The sequence below is a fragment of the Temnothorax nylanderi genome, unplaced genomic scaffold (genome assembly GCF_030848795.1).
Source record: "Temnothorax nylanderi isolate EJ_2023f unplaced genomic scaffold, tnyl_v1.0 TNYL_tig0008_pilon, whole genome shotgun sequence".
Classification (NCBI taxonomy): domain Eukaryota; kingdom Metazoa; phylum Arthropoda; class Insecta; order Hymenoptera; family Formicidae; genus Temnothorax; species Temnothorax nylanderi.
Window position 1 is genome coordinate 2,386,484 of NW_027249070.1, and position 20,536 is coordinate 2,407,019.

Sequence of the window (20,536 nt, forward strand, 5' to 3'; positions counted from 1 at the left end):
GGTTTTTGAATACTTTAAAGATATGTTGTAGACTAGTATAAGTAAGAAGGAAGCGTCAGAATCAGAGGATCGCCACTAGAGTCCATTTGATCATCAAAATCAAATAATGTACATTGAACGTAGTACTGTACTCGGATAGGTGACCGGCTGAGAGAATTTTTTTTAATCAAGTTTAAGAGTTCTTCAAGATATCATTTATATGATGTCTTTATCTCCTCTAAAATCGACACTTTAGTCAAAAATATGATATCATTATGTTATCTTTTAGATAGTGTTGTGAAACATCAGATGTAAACTCTTCAAGAGCTCATTTTGATAACAATTGTCGGGAAGGTATTGCCCGGACACAAGTTGAAGGTTTTATTTAATTAATCGAATCAAAGTTAAAAAAACTGGGAATTAGGAATCTAGAAAGTTGTAGATATAAAATCTAACATAAACTTATAGTTTATGTACCTCTGCAAGCTTCTGTGCTGTATCACAATAACACTCTTACAAAATAGTACAGGTTACAAAATAACTACGGAAGTTATAAACGATCATGCAACTATCCATATTTCGCGATCAAATTATTAAAAAATACGAAAAGAAATTAGTACAAGAAATACATTATACTAAACATAATTAATTAGATTTGTCTAATCAGAAAGATTTGAACTGAATTTCTACGTGATACGTTTTTGTAAAACTCTTTTCAGAAATAAGCAAGTGCAGAAATAATAAATTAGTTAACTAAATGATAACAATTACTGGGAAGAAATCTTTTTGCTATGTTGTAAATAATTTGAATTGCAACTCCTTTGAATGTGGTTGATTAAAAACTCGCATGTAGTAGAATGTTTGCAAGTACAATCATTTTTAGTGATAAACAATTATCAGCTTCGATTAAATCCTAATTAACTTAATTGGCAACATAATTAATTACACCAAAATTTGTAGCTGTAACTTATCACTCCTAACCTAATCTTCTGTTAATGGTGTGTAATAAATTAATCGCCAATTAAGTTAATCGATTTCATCCGAAGTCGCCCTATGGCACGAAACGATTATTATCAATGAGCAAATCGAATTATTTGCATGTGCTGAGTTAATGTCAGTCGATTGTCTACTACACAAAATTATAGATAATTATAAAAATGACGTATCTTGATATGTCGAGCAGATACAGCAATATAAATGCCTCGAATGTTAAGAACAGTGATTAAGAGTTGCGTGTGTAATCTCAGACCCGCATTAAAATAATAATGTACATTGATATAATGAGGGAAAACGCGAAGAAGCTAAAGAAGGGAAGTTGCAATGCATAAATACAGCTGCATGCATGACACCGTAGTTTATTCCACTTCTGTAACTCGTGAAAATTGTCGTATTAACATTGAATATTTCGTATTGTAGTTTTTAAATATTCCGTGTTCCACTCGACCGTGAGAGTCAATTTATAATTTGTTGATAAGAGCTAATTTAGCCATTAAGTCTTTTAACTCCCACGATGATATTATATTTTTTATATCATATATCACATATCACATTATACCATTAAGTGACAATTGCCTGTGATCGGTATATACTTCTAGATGTACTAAAGGGTTTTTTTTAAATACCGCACGCACAAACATTAACTTTTGAACGCAACCGTGGTAGCGTGTTGCCAAAGTTAGAGTAACTTTTCACCAATTCCCTCTGCAAGTCATCGAAGCATAACGTTCTTTCACATAAGTGCAAAAAAGATTATTTTTATAGAGCAACTGCGAAATGGCACTCATAACGGCTTATTGGGGCCTGGATGGCATGATAATTCTTATGACTCTCATGATAACCGCTTACCTCTACATGACACGCAAATTCAAGTACTGGAAGAAGAGGGGCATTTTGCAAATGACACCTACGCCTTTCTTCGGCAATTTCAAAGAATGTCTATTCCTGAAAAAAGCCCCGGCATATTTCCTAAAAGATATCTATGAAGAAACGAAGGAACCTTATGTGGGCTTCTACGTATTGGACAAACCTTTCTTGCTGATACGCGACCGAGAACTCGTCAAGAACGTTTTAGTGAAAGATTTCAATTATTTCTCCGACCGATACAATACGGCGGATCCGAGCGATCGTATAGGCTATGCAAATCTCTTCTTTATAAGAAATCCAACCTGGAAGGCGATAAGAACGAAACTGACGCCATTCTTCACGTCTGGCAAAATGAAGAAAATGTTCGACTTAATGTCAGTATGCGTAAATAATTTAGATGAACATCTAGACTCACTAAAATTGGAAGGTAAGTGTTGAATAATTCACACTTGAACATAAAGTGTAAGGAATTTAAAGTTTTAATATTATAAAATCGTATAACTACATATAATAATAAAAACTGATAATTACAAAAATATTTGAGTAGACTTTAAAAATAAATTAATAACAATGTTACTCTTTTTCTTTAGTTTTTAATAAACTCTAATTTACAAAGCATAAATAAAAAAGGATATAATATTAAAAGTTTTATCAATTAAAAAAAATTAATTTATTATATTTAGAGAGTCATGATCAATTGTGATAAACAATTAAGTAAATGTGCTAATATACGGTCGAGCTTGTTAATTTATTTCTAAATTAAATTGTAACGTCACTAAAACCAATTCGAACTTTATTGAAAAATTGAAGATAGTAATCAATGTGGGAGTAAAATGTAATGATCTCTAGAGAATTAATTCATTTTATGACGATAAAAACATGGGAATTAGTGTAAGATAATCATAAATAAAAGAATTAAATTAGTAACATTAATGGCAGGTAACGGAAAGACGATAGAAGTAAGAGATTTAACCGCCAGATTTGCCACGGACATAATCGGCAGCACCGCTTACGGGCTCGACGTGAATTCGTTCAAAGATCCGGACGCAGAATTCCGCAAATACGGCAAGATGATATTTCAATATGACACTATCCGCGGCTTTGAGATGCTCGCGGTATTTTTCCTTCCAACTATAGTCCGTTTGGCACGAATAAAGATGTTCGGCAAAGAGCCAACTGACTTTATGCGTAAAGTGTTTTGGGAGACGCTCAGTCAGCGCGTGAAATCTGGCATAAAGAGGAACGATCTCATCGATATCCTTATCGAACTCAAAAATAGTAACAGTGATCAGGATCTTAAAGATTTCTGTAAGTAAACTAAAATTAACTTCGTCTATGCAAACATTTTTTACTTTACATTATACTTAATAAAGACGAAATAGAGATGTGGAATGTAATGGCTATTAATAAAGTAGATTAACTAACAGATTAATAATAGACTGGTTAATAATACTAATAATAAAGTTAATTGTAGCAAGTATAATAAAAGTCTTTAATAATCTATCGGATAAAAATAAATTTCAGCATTCGATGGCGATGATCTCTTGGCACAAGCAGCTAGTTTCTTCTCAGCTGGTTTTGAAACTTCTTCAACGACTACGGCCTTTGCATTGTATGAACTCGCGGTGCAACCCGAGATTCAAAACACTCTGCGAAAAGAACTTCTCGAGGCACTCAGGAAATCCAATGGAAAAATTACATACGACATGGTATGTGCAATTATCATCCGCCATTTCCCTCTTCTAAATTTTTTATCTTCATAAATTATTTTTAGCAATACATTCTTTAATATAATCTTATATTTATATGATTTATGCAAGAAAAAATAATTTTAAGTCACAGAAAATAAACTTAAAATTAAAATGAAGCCTTAAAGTTTGATTATTTGTAATTGAAATTTAACTAAAAAGTTATTTTTATAACATTTTTATAACATTTTTTATTAACAGGCATGGTCATTACCATATCTCGATATGGTGGTCTCAGAAACTTTGAGAATGTACCCGCCATTGGGATACCTAAATCGTATGGCTAATCAAACTTATAAAGTGCCGGAGTACAATCTCGTAATTGAGAAGGGTACACCGGTTTACATCTCGATGCTTGGCCTACACTATGATCCGGAATATTTCCCCAATCCCAATAAATTCGATCCGGAGCGATTTAACGAGGAGAACAAACGTAACAGACCGACATGCGTTTATTTCCCATTCGGAGAAGGCCCACATGCATGTATAGGTAAGAAAATCGACTTTAATATAATCTTTATATATATTACGATATTAATATCTATATATTATTATATATTTTGTAGGCAATCGCTTCGGACTTTTGCAAGCAAAGTTAACACTGCTTATGATCTTGAGTAAATATGAGGTAACACCGTGCGAGAAAACTTCGATACCAGTGGAAATTGATCCAAGAGGAGCCATGACAGTGCCGTTAAACGGTGTAATATATCTCAATTTCCGAAAAATTAATAATGCTATTTAAATAATGACAAAATATTCCTTTAGACGAGAAAAGTATGTACTATTGCTTTTTCGGAAGGACGCAATCAGCGTTTTGATAAGACATCTGTGATCAAATGTAAAAATTAATAGAAATAAATATGTTGTGCTATGGATATTCTATTTTTTTTACGTTTTAAATTAATTTTTAATATTAACTAATGTACGATATTAATAGCGAATACTGGAAATTAATAACTCGGATTGTACCTCAAAGCAAAGATTATCTAAGTTTCTCATTTAAATTGCAATTACAAATATAAAATTATGAATATCAAATAGAGCAGGTGACGGAGGCTTAGTTTTAACTTTAAACTGATATTTTGCAATGTAAAAATGTTGCATTTATGTTTATTGCACCATAAATCGATAGCACACTATGAAATTGATTAATTATGCATTAATTCTCAACAGCGTTTAACAATTTTTCTACATTTTTATTTATAATATAAAAATTAAAATTTTTTTTCGTGCCAAAATGTTTTCTCCGTGGTATGTGTTATATTAAAAAAATTTTTATAGCGAGAAATTATATCTTGTTAAAAATAACTCAGTTTTTATCTTATAAAGGGAGGCAAGCAATTACTAGCTCATGTTCAGAAGAGTGAGAAATGAGTACGCCCAGTTATTACAACATGATGATTGCGCAGTATAGCTTTAGGCTTTAAGAACATTACATATATATCTTGCGTCAAAGCAGTACTACATAAGTAGCAATTATTTTTGTGAACTTATCTTTGGGCTTTATGTTATCTTCGTGCATACAACATCAATAAACTCAGTGATTATTGATGTTTTTAATAAAGATATAGTAATTAATTTTAATAATACCTTCATCATTGAACTGGAGTGCGCTAAAATACGCTCGATGCTACTACCATATGTTATATTACTCTTGAATGTTTCTGTTCTCAAATAATATTTATCAATTATTTTGAAGAAAAAAGACAAGGGTTCAACGCCATTACAATTTGGAAAAAGAACTTGAATGTCTCAAAAATCGTGTTTTATAAATTCGTGTTTTTATTTAACATATATGTATTATGTGTTTTAATTAAACGTTGTCTAAATTATTTAAATTCGGTTTTTAAATCATAATTTAAATATTTTAAATACACCGCTGCGCTTTATTATCATATAAATTATTGATTTTACTGTTTACACATAGAAAAAGTTTTGACTACAATTCAGTAATACTTAATTCTCCAGTTTTTATTGTCTGTTTTAAAATCAGATAATTTTGCCGAATTCAACACGTTTCTTCACATAGAAATAAATTGGAATCAAAAATTAATTTAATATAAAAAATTAAATATAAAAATTCAATTCGTGACCAATACGAGTCTAAAGCATGGTAACAACGAATTTATAATATGAATTCTTAACATATTTTACTAATTTTTGTAGCGTAAACGGTCATCTAGGGCTATTTTTATACACCAGCAAGTATTAATAGGTCTGTCCTTTAGCTGCAGGTCCTTAATTCTTTTTATTATACGCGTTAGGTCTCGGAACCTTCGAATGAAGGGTAGATACGGATTTTCGATCGATAAAGAAACTTACTGTGACATGAGCTTCAGTTTTTCGACACTGGGTAAATCACCCCACGTGGAACACGTGCCACGTGCCCGTTTTTGGGTTAACAAGTATCGCAAGTATCGCAACCAACTTACAATTAGCCAAAATAATAGACTATCCTATAATTTTAAATTTTTTTTAGATTGAATGGGCACGAATTTATCTGAGATAATATTAAAATCCTAGATATTGAAAAATCCTACATTTAAAAAAGTATCTCTAAATTATTTTACATTAAAAGACAAAATATTAGCATTAACCTACAAAAGGACACATTATGTCTTTGTAATGATTATTCACCGAGAGACTGTTGAGAGACTTCCATATAACTGACATCTTCTATTTGTTTTTATTTATTTTCTTGTTTTATTTATTGACAAGCTTCTTTCCTTTATACATATACTTTATGATATTGGTTGGTACCATTTTTACCTTGTAATCGAGGCTAAACCTTCAGTCGTTGCGCTGATCTTAGACAGAAAGCATTGTCTCGTATCGAACTCAAACACTAGTGATTGTTGACTGTTAGGTAAGTAGATTACACATTATCACATAACCACCTAAGAATTACTATTTATTAGTTAATTCCTGTGACCTTTTTTTTATTTATAAGGCAGCAGTCAATGCCACTGGTTGATTTTGTTAACAAACTTCGCGTCGTGACCACTGATTTAAAGTACACGTCATTTTCATTTTATTTTGACGACTCATTTTAAGATTATAACCGAATTTTAATTTGTAACAGTAAACATTACCAAATTCACATAAATAAAAATAATATAAGAGGATAGGGCTATATAGCGAACAAAGCTGGGAATACGTGCTTAAAATATGTATTATAAATTAGTAAACAGAGAAACAAACGTTTTGATTTTCAATATGATCATCTTCAGTGCGCAATATACGGATAAGAGTTATTCCAACGGAAAATCGCAAATTAATGACAATTGCTAAATTCCAACGGAAAAACAATTAATATCTCGCATTATAAGAAAAAATTGAGCCGATAAATTACATGTGTACTATATGACCTTATTGAGAGGCACTTAGAGGCTATTTCCGCCTTAATTTAACAATTGTCATTAACTTGCACTTTTTCGTTGGAAAAATTCTCATCCCTATACTGGCGCACTGAAGGTAATCGTATTGATAGTCGAAACATTTGTTTGTTGTTGTCTCAGTATATAAAAATTTATAATACATATTTTAAGCACGTATATTTAACACTGTTTTAAATTTTAATTGTTACATTGAAGAGAGTCGGAAACATAAATCTGTAATTTGTACTTATGTTTGTATTAAAGTTAATTTTTCTATTTTATATAATTTTATATTTTATATAATCTCGTTTTGACAACGGCGTTTTGCTCTTATTTGCCTTAAGTTCGGAATTTGATTGTATATGTAAAGACTGTATTTCTTTTTTTGTCCAATTTTTATATATATTCACTTTTATACTTACTAAATTTGTATTAAATTGTCAATTAAATAGCAATTGCTTTATACTTCTAGAGTTCCCAAAAGGGAACTTTTTCTTAATATCTTAAATACCGATTAATTATTATTTTCTAAGTTAGTGATAATTGTCTCTTCATTATCCTAAAATATTAAAATAAAACATTCTCTATTTTTATACAAATGTAAGAAAAATATTTTTATAGAGAAGCTGCGAAATGGCGTTCATGACGAACTACTGGATCCTAGATGGCATAATAATTTTAACAATTCTCATTATAATCTACTTTCTCATGACTCGCAATTTTAACTACTGGGAAAATCGAGGCGTTCTGGAAATAACACCAACAATTTTCAACGGTAATTTTGGCGAATGTTTAAATCGAGAGAAAGCCCCGTCATACTTCCTAAAAGAACTCTACGATCGAGCGAAGGATAATATTAAACCTTATATAGGTTTCTACATTTCTGGCGTACCCTTCTTGTTGCTTCGCAATCGCGAAATCATTAATCACGTCTTGATAACAGACTTTCATTATTTCTGCGATCGGTACTCTTCGGCTGATCCAAAGGATCGTATTGGTTACGCTAATCTCTTCTTCATCAAAAATCCAACTTGGATGAAATTAAAAACGAAATTGATGCCATTTTTTAATAACAGCACACTGGAGAAAATGTTTGATCTGATGCTAGTATGCGGGGAGCATTTAGATAAATATCTTGACTCGCTGAAATTGGATGGTAAGTTGGAGGGGTCTATTGAACAATTCGTGAAATTAGAAAATTTAGAAAGAAGGAAAATATTGTGACTATAATCACAATTATCTGTAAAATTTTTGTGATGTTAAAATAATTTATGTTATTCTAAGCACGAAGATGTTCGCCCGTGATAATAAAAATGCGAAAATGAGTATAATATCTCTACAACAGATTTAATCAACTGATGACATTGCCCGCAGGTAATGGACAAATAACAGACGTAATGGATGTAAGTTCAAAATTAACCGTGGATGTGATCTGGAGCACTGCTTATGGACTCGACGTAAACACGTTCGAAGATCCTTTCAGCAAACTTGGCAAAATAATGTTAAACGATAAATATAACCGTGGCTATGAGATGCTCCACATGCTCTTCCTTCCACGTGTAACTAGTATAGGTAAACTAAAAGTGTTCCAAAAAGAGACCACCATTCTTCTGCGTAAAATTTTCTGGCAGACAATGACGAGGCGCATGAAATCTGGCGAGAAGAGAAACGATCTCATCGATATTCTGATCGAACTCAAGAAGAACAGTAGTTATGAAGAAAGGATTGAAGACTTTAGTAAGCGAAATAATTACGTTTACTTTATTTATACTTATATATAAGTTTATATATAAGTATAAATAAAGATGTGTAACATAACGGCTTACGATGACAAAATCAGAGTAACCGTCAAGTCCGATCAATAATCATGATAATCAAATTTAATCGCGGCAGGTATCAAAAGCCTTCAAAACTCTAAAGATGTATTAAATTTCAGCATTCGATGACGATGATCTCTTGGCACAAGCAGCTAGTTTCTTCTTATTTGGTTTTGAAACCTGCTCAACGACTACGGCCTTCGCGTTGTATCAACTCGCGGTTCAACCTGAGATTCAAAAAACTCTGCGAAAAGAACTTCTCAAAGCACTCGAGAAATCTAATGGAAAAATTACATATGACATGGTACGTGACTATCATCCACTATTTTCCTCTCGTAAATTTTTTATCTTTATAAATTATTTTTAGTAATATATATTTTTAAATATAATTGTATACATATTTATAATTTATAATGCAAAGAAAATATATTTTAAGTCAGAGAAAGTAAACTAAAAATTAAGATAAAGAACCTTAAAATTTGACTGTGCAATTCTAATTTAAATAAAAAATTTTTTTTATGCATTGTTTATTATTACCAGATACAAACGTCATTACCGTATCTCGATATGGTGGTCTCAGAAACTTTGAGAATGTACCCGCCATTGGGATTCCTAAATCGCATGGCTACGAAAAATTATAAAGTGCCAAAGTACGATCTTGTAATTGAGGAAGGTACACCGGTTTACATCTCGATACTTGGCCTACACTATGATGCAGAATATTTCCCCAATCCCGATATATTCGATCCAGAGCGATTTAAAAAAAGGAACAAACGTAAGAGACCGTCAGGCGTTTATTTACCATTCGGAGGAGGCTCACATGAGTGTATAGGTAAGAAAATAAATTTTAATATAAAATATAAGCTTTTTATATTTTAAGATAAAAGTATACATTTCTTCAGTTCTTCTTCGTTAAAATAATATAGAATATTATATTGTTATATGTTTTGTAGGTCGACGCTTCGGGCTTATACAAATAAAGTTAACACTGCTTATGATCTTGAGCAAATACGAAGTGGAATCGTGCGAAAAAACTTCGGTAAAAATCGATCCAAGGGAACCAATGTCATTGCCATTAAACGGTGTATTATATCTTAATGTCCGAAAAATTAATACTAATGCTATTTAAAACTTGACAGAATACTTTTATTAGACGAAAAGTATGTATTTTTATCTTTTTAAGGGCTAAGCAGCGTTTTCGTAAGAAATCTGTGATTAAATGTAAAAATTAATGGAAATAAATATGTTGTGCTGGATATTCTGTTCTTTTCGCTCTAAAATAATTTTTAAAATCAACCAATGTACGATATTAATAACAAACACTGGAAATTAATAACTCGGATCGTATCTCAAAGCAAAAATTCTCTAAGTTCCTCATTTGAATTGCAAGTACAGGTCCTAAATTCTTTTTATTATATGGATTAAGTCTCGGAACCTTCGAATGAAAGATAGATACGGATTTTCAATCGATAAAGAAACTTACTGTGACATAAGCTTCAGCTTTTCGACACTGGGGTGTTTAAAATCACCCCACGTGGCCCACGTGCACGTTCTTGGGTTAAGGAGCATCGCAACCAACTTACAAGGAAACCTCGAGAACCCTCAAATTCTGATTTTAATGAAACTTTCCATACATATAGAGGAGGTAAGAAGATGAATTTAGAAATCTTCTGGTGCGGCCCAAAAACGCTTTAAAGCATGAAAAATATTCGAAATATAAAAAAATATTTTACATAAAAGTTATATGGTAACAACGCTATTCAACAATTAATTAATAATATTTTGAAAAAATAATTTAAAAAAGAAGTTTATTAAAAATTAAAAAATATTTTTTTTGAATGGAGAGTTTTATTAAAATCAGAATTTACAGTTTCGCGAAATTTTCTTGTTAGCCAAAATATTAGAGACTACCCTGTAGTTTTAAAACATAGATTAAATGGACACAAATTTATCTGAGATAATAATATTAAAATCATATATATTGAAAAATCCTACATTAAAAAAAGTATCTCTGAAATGTTTTACATTAAAAGACAAAATAATAGCAATAACCTACAAGAGGACACATTAGATGTGTCATTGTAATGATTATTCACCGAGAGACTTCCATATAACTGACATTTTCTTTTTGTTTTTACTTATTTTCTTGTTTTATTTATTGACAAGCATTTTTCTTTTATACATATACTTCATAATATTGAAGTTGGTACTATTTTCACCTTGTAATCGAGGCTAAACCTTCAGTCGTTGCGCTGATCTTAGACAGAAAGCATTGTCTCGTATCGAACTCAAACACTAGTGATTGTTGACTGTAAGTAGATTACACATTATCACATAACCACCTAAGAATTAATATTTATTAGTTAATTCCTTTGATCCTTTTTTTATTTATAAAGCGGCAATTTGTATTAAATTAATTATTAATTAAATGTTAACTCACGCTACATAATGTTAACTTACGCACAACTAACTGAGTTAGGCTCTCAAAGTCTATATTTTTTTGTTACTCGTTAATATTCTTAGAATCAGATACGTAGTTGAAACACATAGAAACTAAATCAAATTCCGCGGAAAGTTAAATTACAAATATTGCGTTAACAAAACAGTTTTAAAAGGACTAGAATCAAACAATCATGTTACAACAGATGTCCAGAAAGCATGATTTGTGTCTTTGTTAAATAACAATTGCCTATATTTCTAGAGTTTCCAAAAGCCTTTTTTTCTTAATGTCTTAAATACCGATTAATCATTATTTTTTAAGTTAGTGATACTCTAATGTCTCTTCAATCTCCTAAAATATTAAAATATAACGTCCTCTATTTTTATACAAATGTAAGAAAAATATTTTTATAGAGAAGCTGCGAAATGGCGTTCATGACGGACTATTGGATCCTAGATGGCACAATAATTGTAACAATTCTCATTATAAGCTATTACTTTCTCATGACTCGCAATTTTAAATACTGGGAAAAACGAGGCGTTCTGGAAATAACAGCACCAACAATTTTCGACAGTAATTTTAAGGAATGCTTAAATCGAGAGAAAGCCCCGTCATACTTCCTAAAGGAACTCTACGATCGAGCGAAGGATAATAGTAAACCTTATATAGGTTTCTACATTTCTGACGTACCCTTCTTGTTGCTACGCAATCGCGAAATCATTAATCACGTCTTGATAACAGACTTTCATTATTTCTGCGATCGGTACTCTTCGGCCGATCCAAAGGATCGTATTGGTTACGCCAATCTCTTCTTCATCAAAAATCCAACTTGGATAAAATTAAAAACGAAATTAATGCCATTTTTTAATAACAGTACACTGGAGAAAATGTTTGGTCTGATGCTAGTATGCGAGAAGCATTTAGATAAATATCTTGACTCACTGAAATTGCATGGTAAGTCCGAGGGTTCTATTGAACAAGTCGTGAAATTAGACAATTTAGAAAGGAGGAAAAGATTGTGACTATAATCACAATCATCTGTAAAATGTTTGTGGTGTTAAAACAATTTATGTTGTTCTACGCATAAAGATGTTTGCCCGTGATAATAAAAATGCGAAAATCAGTATAATATCTACAAGCTAAACAGATTTAATCAACTGATGACATTGCCGGCAGGTAATGGACAAATAATAGATGTAATGGATGTAAGTTCAAAATTAACCATGGATGTAATCTGGAGCACTGCTTATGGACTCGACGCGAACATGTTCAAAGATCCAAATTTCAGCAAACTGGGCAAAATAATTTTAAAAGATAAATATAACCGCGGCTATAAGATACTCCACACGTTCTTCCTTCCACATGCAACTAGTATGGGTAAACTAAAAGTGTTTCAAAACGAGACCACCGATCTTCTGCGTAAAATTTTCTGGCATACAATGACGAGGCGCATGAAATCTGGCGAGAAGAGAAACGACCTCATCGATATACTGATCGAGCTCAAGAGGAACAGTAGTTATGAAGAAAGGATTGAAGACTTTAGTAAGTGAAATAATGACGTTTACTTTATTCATACTTATATATAAGTTTATATATAAGTATAAATAAAGATGTGTAACATAACGGCTTACGATGACAAAATCAGAGTAACCGTCAAGTCCGATCAATAATCATATATGATAATCAAATTTAATCGCGGCAGGTATCAAAAGCCTTCAAAACTCTAAAGATGTATTAAATTTCAGCATTCGATGGCGATGATCTCTTGGCACAAGCAGCTAGTTTCTTCTTATTTGGTTTTGAAACCTGCTCAACGACTACGGCCTTCGCATTGTATCAACTCGCGGTTCAACCTGAGATTCAAAAAACTCTGCGAAAAGAACTTCTCAAAGCACTCGAGAAATCGAATGGAAAAATTACATACGACATGGTACGTGACTATCATCCACTATTTTCCTCTCATAAATTTTTTACCTTTATAAATTGTTTTTAGTAATATATATTTTTTAATATAATTTTATATATATATTTATGATTTATAATGCAAAGAAAATATATTTTAATTCAGAGAAAGTGAACTAAAAATTAAGATAAAACCTTAAAATTTGACTATGTGCAATTCTAATTTAAATAAAAAATTATTTTTATGCATTGTTTATTATTACCAGATACAAACGTCATTACCGTATCTCGATATGGTGATCTCAGAAACTTTGAGACTGTACCCGCCATTGGGGTTCCTAAATCGCATGGCTACGAAAAATTATAAAGTGCCGGAGTACGATCTTGTAATTGAGAAGGGTACACCGGTTTACATCTCGATACTTGGCCTACACTATGATCCGGAATATTTCCCCAGTCCTAATATATTCGATCCGGAGCGATTTAACGAGGAGAATAAACGTAACAGACCGTCATGCGTCTATTTCCCATTCGGAGAAGGCCCACATGAGTGTATAGGTAAGAAAATAAATTTTAATATACAATATAATAAGCTGTAAATGAGAGCTGACGCTGTTGTTTAAGCGATAATTACAGAGTTTTTAATATGTAATATATAAATAATTTGACAAACGTTTCGGTCACATAATTGGACTCTCTTCAGTGTATACAATTAAGAATGTAGTTGGAACCGTAGTCCATAGCGCAGTAATATAACATGTGCAGAAAGTATAGATGCCGGTTTCCAAACAACGTGACCGTTGCCTTAATTTCAGAACAAAAGAGACAAGTGAATTTTATTTAGTCAATGTTCAAGAAAGTGAATTATCTTATAATTAGTCATAATCATAGAGTTAAAATATTGCACAGTATTACCTGACAGTCAAATCAATTGAAATCTACATCTCTTATTACTGTATTTTATATTCAAGAGAGATTTAACCTTTATTTATTTATAATCAATTTTAATATAAGCTTTTTATATATTAAGATAAAAGTATACATTTCTTCAGTTCTTCTTCGTTAAAATAATATAGAATATTATATTGTTATATGTTTTGTAGGTCGACGCTTCGGGCTTTTACAAATAAAGTTAACACTGCTTATAATCTTGAGCAAATACGAAGTGAAATCGTGCGAGAAAACTTCGGTAAAAATTGATCCAAAGGAACCCATGACATTGCCGTTAAACGGTGTATTATACCTCAATGTCCGAAAAATTAATACTAATGTTATTTAAAACTTGACGGAATACTTTTTTAGACGAAGTATGTATTATTATCTTTTTATGGACTCAAGCAGCGTTTTGATAAGAAATCTGTGATCGAATGTAAAAATTAATAGAAATAAATATGTTGTGCTGGATATTCTGTTCTTTGCGCTCTAAAATAATTTATAAAATCAACCATTGTACGTTATTAATAACGAATCCTGAAATTAATAACTCGAATCGTATCTCAAAACAAAGATTATCTAAGTTTCTCATTTAAATTGCAATTACAAATATAACATTATAAATATTAGATAAAGCAAGCAACGTAGATTTAGTTTGACTTATAATAACATAACTTTAAACTTATTTTCTGCAATGTTAAAACTGGCGTGTTCATGTTTATTGCACCATAAATCGATAACACACTAGGAAATTGGTTAATTATGCGTTAATTCTCAACAGCGTTTAACTATTTTTCTACATTTTTATTTATAATATTAATTATAATATAAAAATTTAAATATTGTTTTTACGTGCCAAATGTTTTCTTCGCATATGTGGTATATGTTACATTTCAAAAATTTTTACACAACGAGAAGTCATATCTTTTTAAAAATAATTTATTTCTATCTTATCAAGACGGACAAGCAATTAGTAACAATTAGTAACAAACAACTTTGTTTTCAGTAGAGGGAGAAATGAGCATGCGTACTTAATTATTACAACAAAGAGATTGCGTAGTATATCCTCAGGCTTCAAGAACGTTACATATATTTAGTGCGTCAGAGCAGTAGGGGAGACCGAGGCTAGAAGTCACACGGGTAAGTTATCACAAAGCTTATATCTCGCTTAATAAATTGAGTGGAATATTCTTCTTTATAGTGTAAGTTGCTATACTATCGTGTTAGTCGGGTGTACGAAATAGCTCGTTTCAAAAGCATCGCATGTGATATTTATGAGCACTTCTTAAAAATTGGAGGTCGTGAGTAAATTTTTCTTGCCTCTATTTTTATTGTTCCGTTGGTTTTTGGAATTATTAGTCGTAATTTCTTTTTGGTCGTAAGAAATATTATAGTTTTAGATAATTTTTCCTGTATTTAGTTAACCGTCATTGCAACATAGTTTATAAATATAATTTTTTTTGTTTAAAATGACCGTTCAGGGTAAGTTGTCTTAAATGAGATGGGATTCAAAGTTTATGAGAATTATTATTTTTTTATTTACTCAAAGTTTATGAAAGTATTACAAAGTTTATGAGAATTATTATTCTTTTATTTACTCTAAGTTTATGAGAATTATATTACAAAGTTTATGAAAATTATTAATTTTTCGTTTAATTCATGCTGCAATATATTATTAAGTTAAATTTACCAAAAACTGGCACTAACTTTAATAAAATATTAAAACAGGAACTATTTGTCGTAAGTTTCCTCTACATGAAAGATACATGACAATCAATCCAGAGTCATGTGACAACCAACCCTGGGTATGGGGTAAGTTGTCACATTTGCGCGATTTTGCTTAGAATTAAATAACTCTTTTGTGTATAAATATATACAAGTCTAATATTTTTTTTCTTACACCTAAAAGATGTAGCTACATTATAAAGTAGTATGTACAATATTATAAAATATTGCTAACATTTTTTTTTTAAATCAGTATTTGAAAAGTGTGACAACTAGCCCCGGTCTCCCCTAGTGCATAATTAGTAATTATTTTTGTAAACTTATTTTTAGGCCTTGTGTTACTTTTTCGTGTAAACAATATCAGTAAACTCACGGTGATTTTAGTCCCATCTCATTTGTAATTTTAGTAAAAACAATAATTAATAATTATAATAATATCTTTGTCGTTAAACTGAAATGGATTACGTCGTTGAGCTGAAATACGCTTGATCCTACCACAATATGCTATATCACTTGAATATTTCTGTTTTTAAATAATTGATCAATTAATTTGAGGAGAAAAGCCGAGTACTCATTATAATTACGATTTGAGCGTAAGACTTAAATATCTCAGGACTCATAAATTCGCGTTTTTATTCAACGTATATGTATGTATTATGTGTTTTAATTAATCGTCATATATATATATATATATATTGTGATTCATAAAACGAATCGAAATAATTTAGACAATGATTAATTAAAACAACTTTTTATTTCAACTTTTCATTTCAACTTCTTTTTCTTGGTTGAATTGTATAAAACTTCGTTTAACTATATAAATGACTTTATTCGAGCCAGTTTTCTGCATATAACGATATATAATATCATTTCAAGATTATATATTGCTGAGTATGTACAAGTATATCAGTGTTGATTTGATCATTCTTTCTGTATATGTGGAAAAACGCAGCAAAATTATCAGGCTTTGAAAACATAGGAGATTAATTTGCGTTCGCGCAAATACTTGCACATATTCAGCAATATGTAATCTTGAAATGATATTATATTGCGTTAAATGCAGAAAACTGGCTCGAATAAAGTCATTTCTATAGTTAAACGAAGTTTTATACAATTCAACCAAGAAAAAGAAGTTGAAATTCTTATAAGAATTTAAGATTATATATTGTTGCGTATGCACGAGTATGTTAGTGTTGATTTAACACATATTTTTATCTGTGTAGAAATAAATTGGAAGTAAAAGTTAATTTAATACAAAAATCAAATATAAAAATTCAATACGAGTCTAAAAGTTGTAAAGGCATGGTTGCAAAACATTATTATACATTAATTAAAACGTTGTATAATATTACAATTACTTTTCTCTTATACACTTCTAACGATCTCCGAATTAACTTTAATGTGATTTTGCTAACATTTTTAATTAATTAACAATTTAAATATTAAATACTAAAATTTTATTTTTAAAACTGTTGTTTTAAATTTTGTTATATAATTTGGTTACATAAGTCTCTTCTCTGATTCATATATAAGTCTTAACACTATTTAATACTAAAAAAGTACTACAAGTAGCAAAAGAGTACTGCTCGTTATCATAATTTAATGCAATGATGTAAATAATGATATAAATTACTCAACCATATAGCAGTGGGCCTATTCTGTAACTCTTAACGACAGTTTCGTTATCGTATTTGTTATATTGTCGTTATGCAGTTTTTTTGCCATATGGTACACCTGCGCAACTGTCGTTATGAGCACATATTTTTTGCGATTAACCATTATTTTCTCAATGATATACTAATGTCTTTTCAATCTCGTAAATTATAAAAATATTACATTCTCTTTAATTATACAAATACAACAAAAATATTTTTATAGAGAAGCTGCGAAATGGCGCTCATAACGGAGTACTGGACCCTGGATGGCTTAATAATTCTAACAAAACTCATTATACTCGCTTACCTTTACATGACTCGCAATTTCAAGTACTGGAAAAAACGAGGCGTTCTGGAAATACCGCCCACACCTTTCGTGGGCAATTTTATGGAATGTCTACTTCTACAGAAAGCCCCATCATATTTCCTAAAAGATCTCTACGAGCGAGCGAAGGACGAACCTTATATAGGTTTTTACATTTTTGACAAGCCCTTCTTGTTGCTTCGCGATCACGAACTCATTAAGCACGTCTTGATAAAAGACTTTAATATTTTCTTCGATCGATACGGCACGGGCAATCCAAATGATCGTATTGGTCACGCCACTCTCTTCTTCCTTAAAAATCCAGCTTGGAAAATTATAAGAACGAAATTGACATCTTTCTTCACATCCAGTAGACTGAAGAAAATGTTTGGCCTGATGCTAGAATGCGGGAAGCATTTGGATGAATATCTTGACTCATTAAAATTGAATGGTAAGTTGGAGCATACATATATTGAACAATTCATGAAATAAAAAATGTAGAAAGAAGATGAAGTTTGTGAATATAACCACAATCATCTGTAAAGTTTTTGTAGTATTAAAATATTTTATGGTATTGTACACACGAAGATATTTGCTCGTGATAATAAAAATGCGAAAATCAGTATAATATCTACAGCTAAACAGATTTAATTAACAGATGACATTGCCGGCAGGTAAGGGACAAATAATGGACGTAAGGGATGTGAGTTCCAAATTAACTATGGATGTGATCTGCAATACTGCTTTTGGACTCGACGTGAACACGTTCAAAGATCCAAACACTGATTTCCGCAGATATGGCAAAATGATGTTAAAAAATAATTACGCGCGCGGCTGGGAAATGCTCGCAATGTTCTTCCTTCCGGATATAACTCGTAAGGCTAATCTGAAATTGTTTGGTAAGGAGACCACCGTTTTTCTGCGCAAAATTTTCTCGGAGACAATCACTAGGCGCATGGAATCTGGCGAGAAGAGATACGACCTCATCGATATTCTGATCGAGATCAAGAAGAACAGTAACGATGAAGAGGTTGAAGGCTTCAGTACGCGAAATAATTATATTTACATAGCTTATATATAAAAATAAATAAAGATGTGTAATATAACGGCTTGCGATAACAACATCAGACTAACCGACAAGTTTGATCAATAATCACGATAAACAAATTTAATTGTAGTAAGTATCAAAAGTCTTCAAACTCTACTAACAGATTAATTAAATTTTAGAATTCGATGGGGATGATCTCATGGCACAAGCGGCCAGTTTCTTCTCAGCTGGTTTCGATACTTCCGCAATACCGATTGCTTTCACGTTGTACGAACTCGCATTGCAACCTGAAATTCAGAGTACACTAAGAAAAGAAATACTCGAGGCGCTCAACGATTCCGACGGAGAAGTCACATACGACATGGTATGCAAATATCTGCTACAGTATGCTGCTCCGTCAAATAATTTTTGTGATAAGCGCTACACAAATATACGTGACACTTTTACCGAACCAAATACTTCTTTCGTCTATCGATTTTATTTCTGAACAAGTTTTTGAACTTGTCAAATCTCCGATATACAAGAAAAATACTTCTTTACTAGATCAAGTCGCTATCATATCTGGATATGGTGGTATCGGAAACTTTGAGAAAGTATCCGTCACTAGGATTTCTGAATCGCATGACAATGCAGACTTACGAAGTACCGAACTCTAATCTCGTACTCGAGAAGGGCACGCCAGTTTACATCCCGATGCTTGGCCTACACTATGATCCAGAATATTTCCCCGAGCCTCATAAATTCGATCCGGAGCGATTCAATGAAGAGAACAAACGTAACAGACCGCCATGCGTTTATTTCCCATTCGGAGACGGCCCACATGTGTGTATAGGTGTGTATAGGAAATCAAATTTAATTGTCATGTCGAGAAAGGATTAATATTACCAATCATGCGAAATTAGAATAAGTAAAAAATTGAAGGTATACTTTATACTATAGCTATACAAGTCTATATTTTTACATTTAGGCGAATTATGAACGAATTGCATTTAACTTGAAAATTGAATTTGAAAACACTTAGTAGCGCAAACTTTAAAATATTTTTTACATGCGCAGATTGCGCAATACGTAAATCAGAAATATAAAGAAACCAGCAGAGATAAACTACGATATATATTGGAGGAATTAATATTGGAGCAATTAAGTCATATTAATAGCAACAATATTATTCGGAACTTTTAGTCTAACTAGATTTTATAATTATAGAATTGACAGTTTTAATTGAAAAGTTACGAAATAACAAAATAAAATCACAAATTATTTTTTGTTAGAATAATGTGATAAGTTATATTACATTATTATGCATTTTGCAGGCAATCGCTTCGGGCTTTTAGTGATAAAGCTAACGCTCATTAAAATCTTGAGTAAATATGAAGTGACACCGTGCGAAAAGACTATGATACCGATGATAGCTGATCCGGCAACAAGCTTGACAACACCGTTAGATGGTGTAATATATCTCAATATGCGAAAAATTAATACTGCTGCTAATTAAGATTTGGCAAAGTATTTTTGATAACAAAGTGGTATAATCACATTTTTTAATTTTTAATATATTAACATTTTACCATTTCTAGACTAATCTGCAAGAATAAATCGAGAAATAATTTTTAACACGAAAAACTTCGGTTCTTATTTCAATGTACCCAGGTTGTCGCAGAATGACAGTCGAAAATTTATTTCAACTCTTGGAGTTTACTCAACTCTCTCTCTCTGTCTCTTTAAAATCATAGCTCTACAAC

At 31.3% G+C, this 20,536-nt stretch overlaps 4 protein-coding genes across 6 annotated transcripts; all 4 read left to right on the forward strand.

The window, feature by feature from the left end:
• Nucleotides 1-1,345: 1,345 nt before the first annotated feature.
• On the forward strand, nucleotides 1,346-4,468 carry LOC139785320 (cytochrome P450 6k1-like). 2 transcript variants are annotated; one of them, XM_071724492.1, is made up of 6 exons: nucleotides 1,346-1,424; nucleotides 1,741-2,269; nucleotides 2,782-3,150; nucleotides 3,367-3,551; nucleotides 3,792-4,080; nucleotides 4,157-4,468. In XM_071724492.1, the coding sequence occupies exons 2-6, from the start codon at nucleotides 1,753-1,755 to the stop codon at nucleotides 4,333-4,335; spliced, it is 1,539 nt and encodes a 512-aa protein (XP_071580593.1). In that variant the 5' UTR covers nucleotides 1,346-1,424; nucleotides 1,741-1,752; the 3' UTR covers nucleotides 4,336-4,468. The 2 variants fall into 2 exon arrangements, with proteins under 2 accessions (XP_071580593.1, XP_071580603.1); XM_071724502.1 differs by lacking the exon at nucleotides 1,346-1,424 and having other exon boundaries at nucleotides 1,471-2,269.
• A 1,540-nt stretch (nucleotides 4,469-6,008) lies between these two features.
• Nucleotides 6,009-10,043, forward strand: LOC139782639 (cytochrome P450 6k1-like). The gene is made up of 6 exons (XM_071721655.1): nucleotides 6,009-6,459; nucleotides 7,592-8,126; nucleotides 8,345-8,707; nucleotides 8,907-9,091; nucleotides 9,328-9,619; nucleotides 9,741-10,043. The coding sequence occupies exons 2-6, from the start codon at nucleotides 7,604-7,606 to the stop codon at nucleotides 9,914-9,916; spliced, it is 1,539 nt and encodes a 512-aa protein (XP_071577756.1). The 5' UTR covers nucleotides 6,009-6,459; nucleotides 7,592-7,603; the 3' UTR covers nucleotides 9,917-10,043.
• Nucleotides 10,044-10,312: 269 nt separating this feature from the next.
• Nucleotides 10,313-14,533, forward strand: LOC139785350 (cytochrome P450 6k1-like). The gene is made up of 7 exons (XM_071724524.1): nucleotides 10,313-10,432; nucleotides 10,991-11,098; nucleotides 11,641-12,181; nucleotides 12,404-12,769; nucleotides 12,973-13,157; nucleotides 13,396-13,687; nucleotides 14,233-14,533. Exons 3-7 carry the CDS (start codon nucleotides 11,653-11,655, stop codon nucleotides 14,406-14,408), a joined length of 1,548 nt encoding a protein of 515 aa, XP_071580625.1. The 5' UTR covers nucleotides 10,313-10,432; nucleotides 10,991-11,098; nucleotides 11,641-11,652; the 3' UTR covers nucleotides 14,409-14,533.
• Nucleotides 14,534-15,053: 520 nt separating this feature from the next.
• Nucleotides 15,054-20,417, forward strand: LOC139785357 (cytochrome P450 6k1-like). 2 transcript variants are annotated; one of them, XM_071724532.1, is made up of 6 exons: nucleotides 15,054-15,202; nucleotides 17,666-18,197; nucleotides 18,421-18,789; nucleotides 18,974-19,158; nucleotides 19,338-19,626; nucleotides 20,108-20,417. In XM_071724532.1, the coding sequence occupies exons 2-6, from the start codon at nucleotides 17,678-17,680 to the stop codon at nucleotides 20,287-20,289; spliced, it is 1,545 nt and encodes a 514-aa protein (XP_071580633.1). In that variant the 5' UTR covers nucleotides 15,054-15,202; nucleotides 17,666-17,677; the 3' UTR covers nucleotides 20,290-20,417. The 2 variants fall into 2 exon arrangements, with proteins under 2 accessions (XP_071580633.1, XP_071580629.1); XM_071724528.1 differs by lacking the exon at nucleotides 15,054-15,202 and adding an exon at nucleotides 15,245-15,363.
• The last annotated feature ends 119 nt before the right edge of the window (nucleotides 20,418-20,536 follow it).

Bases quoted from the DNA above. Each gene is read 5' to 3' on its own strand.
- LOC139785357 (XM_071724532.1), top strand. From the start codon at position 17,678: ATGGCGCTCATAACGGAGTACTGGACCCTGGATGGCTTAATAATTCTA. The intron at 19,159-19,337 runs GTATGCAAATAT...CTTCTTTACTAG, and splicing joins GAGAAGTCACATACGACATG to ATCAAGTCGCTATCATATCT. The intron at 19,627-20,107 runs GTGTGTATAGGA...TGCATTTTGCAG, and splicing joins CGGCCCACATGTGTGTATAG to GCAATCGCTTCGGGCTTTTA.
- LOC139782639 (XM_071721655.1), top strand. From the start codon at position 7,604: ATGGCGTTCATGACGAACTACTGGATCCTAGATGGCATAATAATTTTA. The intron at 8,708-8,906 runs GTAAGCGAAATA...ATTAAATTTCAG, and splicing joins AGAAAGGATTGAAGACTTTA to CATTCGATGACGATGATCTC. The intron at 9,092-9,327 runs GTACGTGACTAT...TATTATTACCAG, and splicing joins GAAAAATTACATATGACATG to ATACAAACGTCATTACCGTA.
- LOC139785320 (XM_071724492.1), top strand. From the start codon at position 1,753: ATGGCACTCATAACGGCTTATTGGGGCCTGGATGGCATGATAATTCTT. The intron at 2,270-2,781 runs GTAAGTGTTGAA...CATTAATGGCAG, and splicing joins AGACTCACTAAAATTGGAAG to GTAACGGAAAGACGATAGAA. The intron at 4,081-4,156 runs GTAAGAAAATCG...TATATTTTGTAG, and splicing joins AGGCCCACATGCATGTATAG to GCAATCGCTTCGGACTTTTG.
- LOC139785350 (XM_071724524.1), top strand. From the start codon at position 11,653: ATGGCGTTCATGACGGACTATTGGATCCTAGATGGCACAATAATTGTA. The intron at 12,182-12,403 runs GTAAGTCCGAGG...CATTGCCGGCAG, and splicing joins TGACTCACTGAAATTGCATG to GTAATGGACAAATAATAGAT. The intron at 12,770-12,972 runs GTAAGTGAAATA...ATTAAATTTCAG, and splicing joins AGAAAGGATTGAAGACTTTA to CATTCGATGGCGATGATCTC.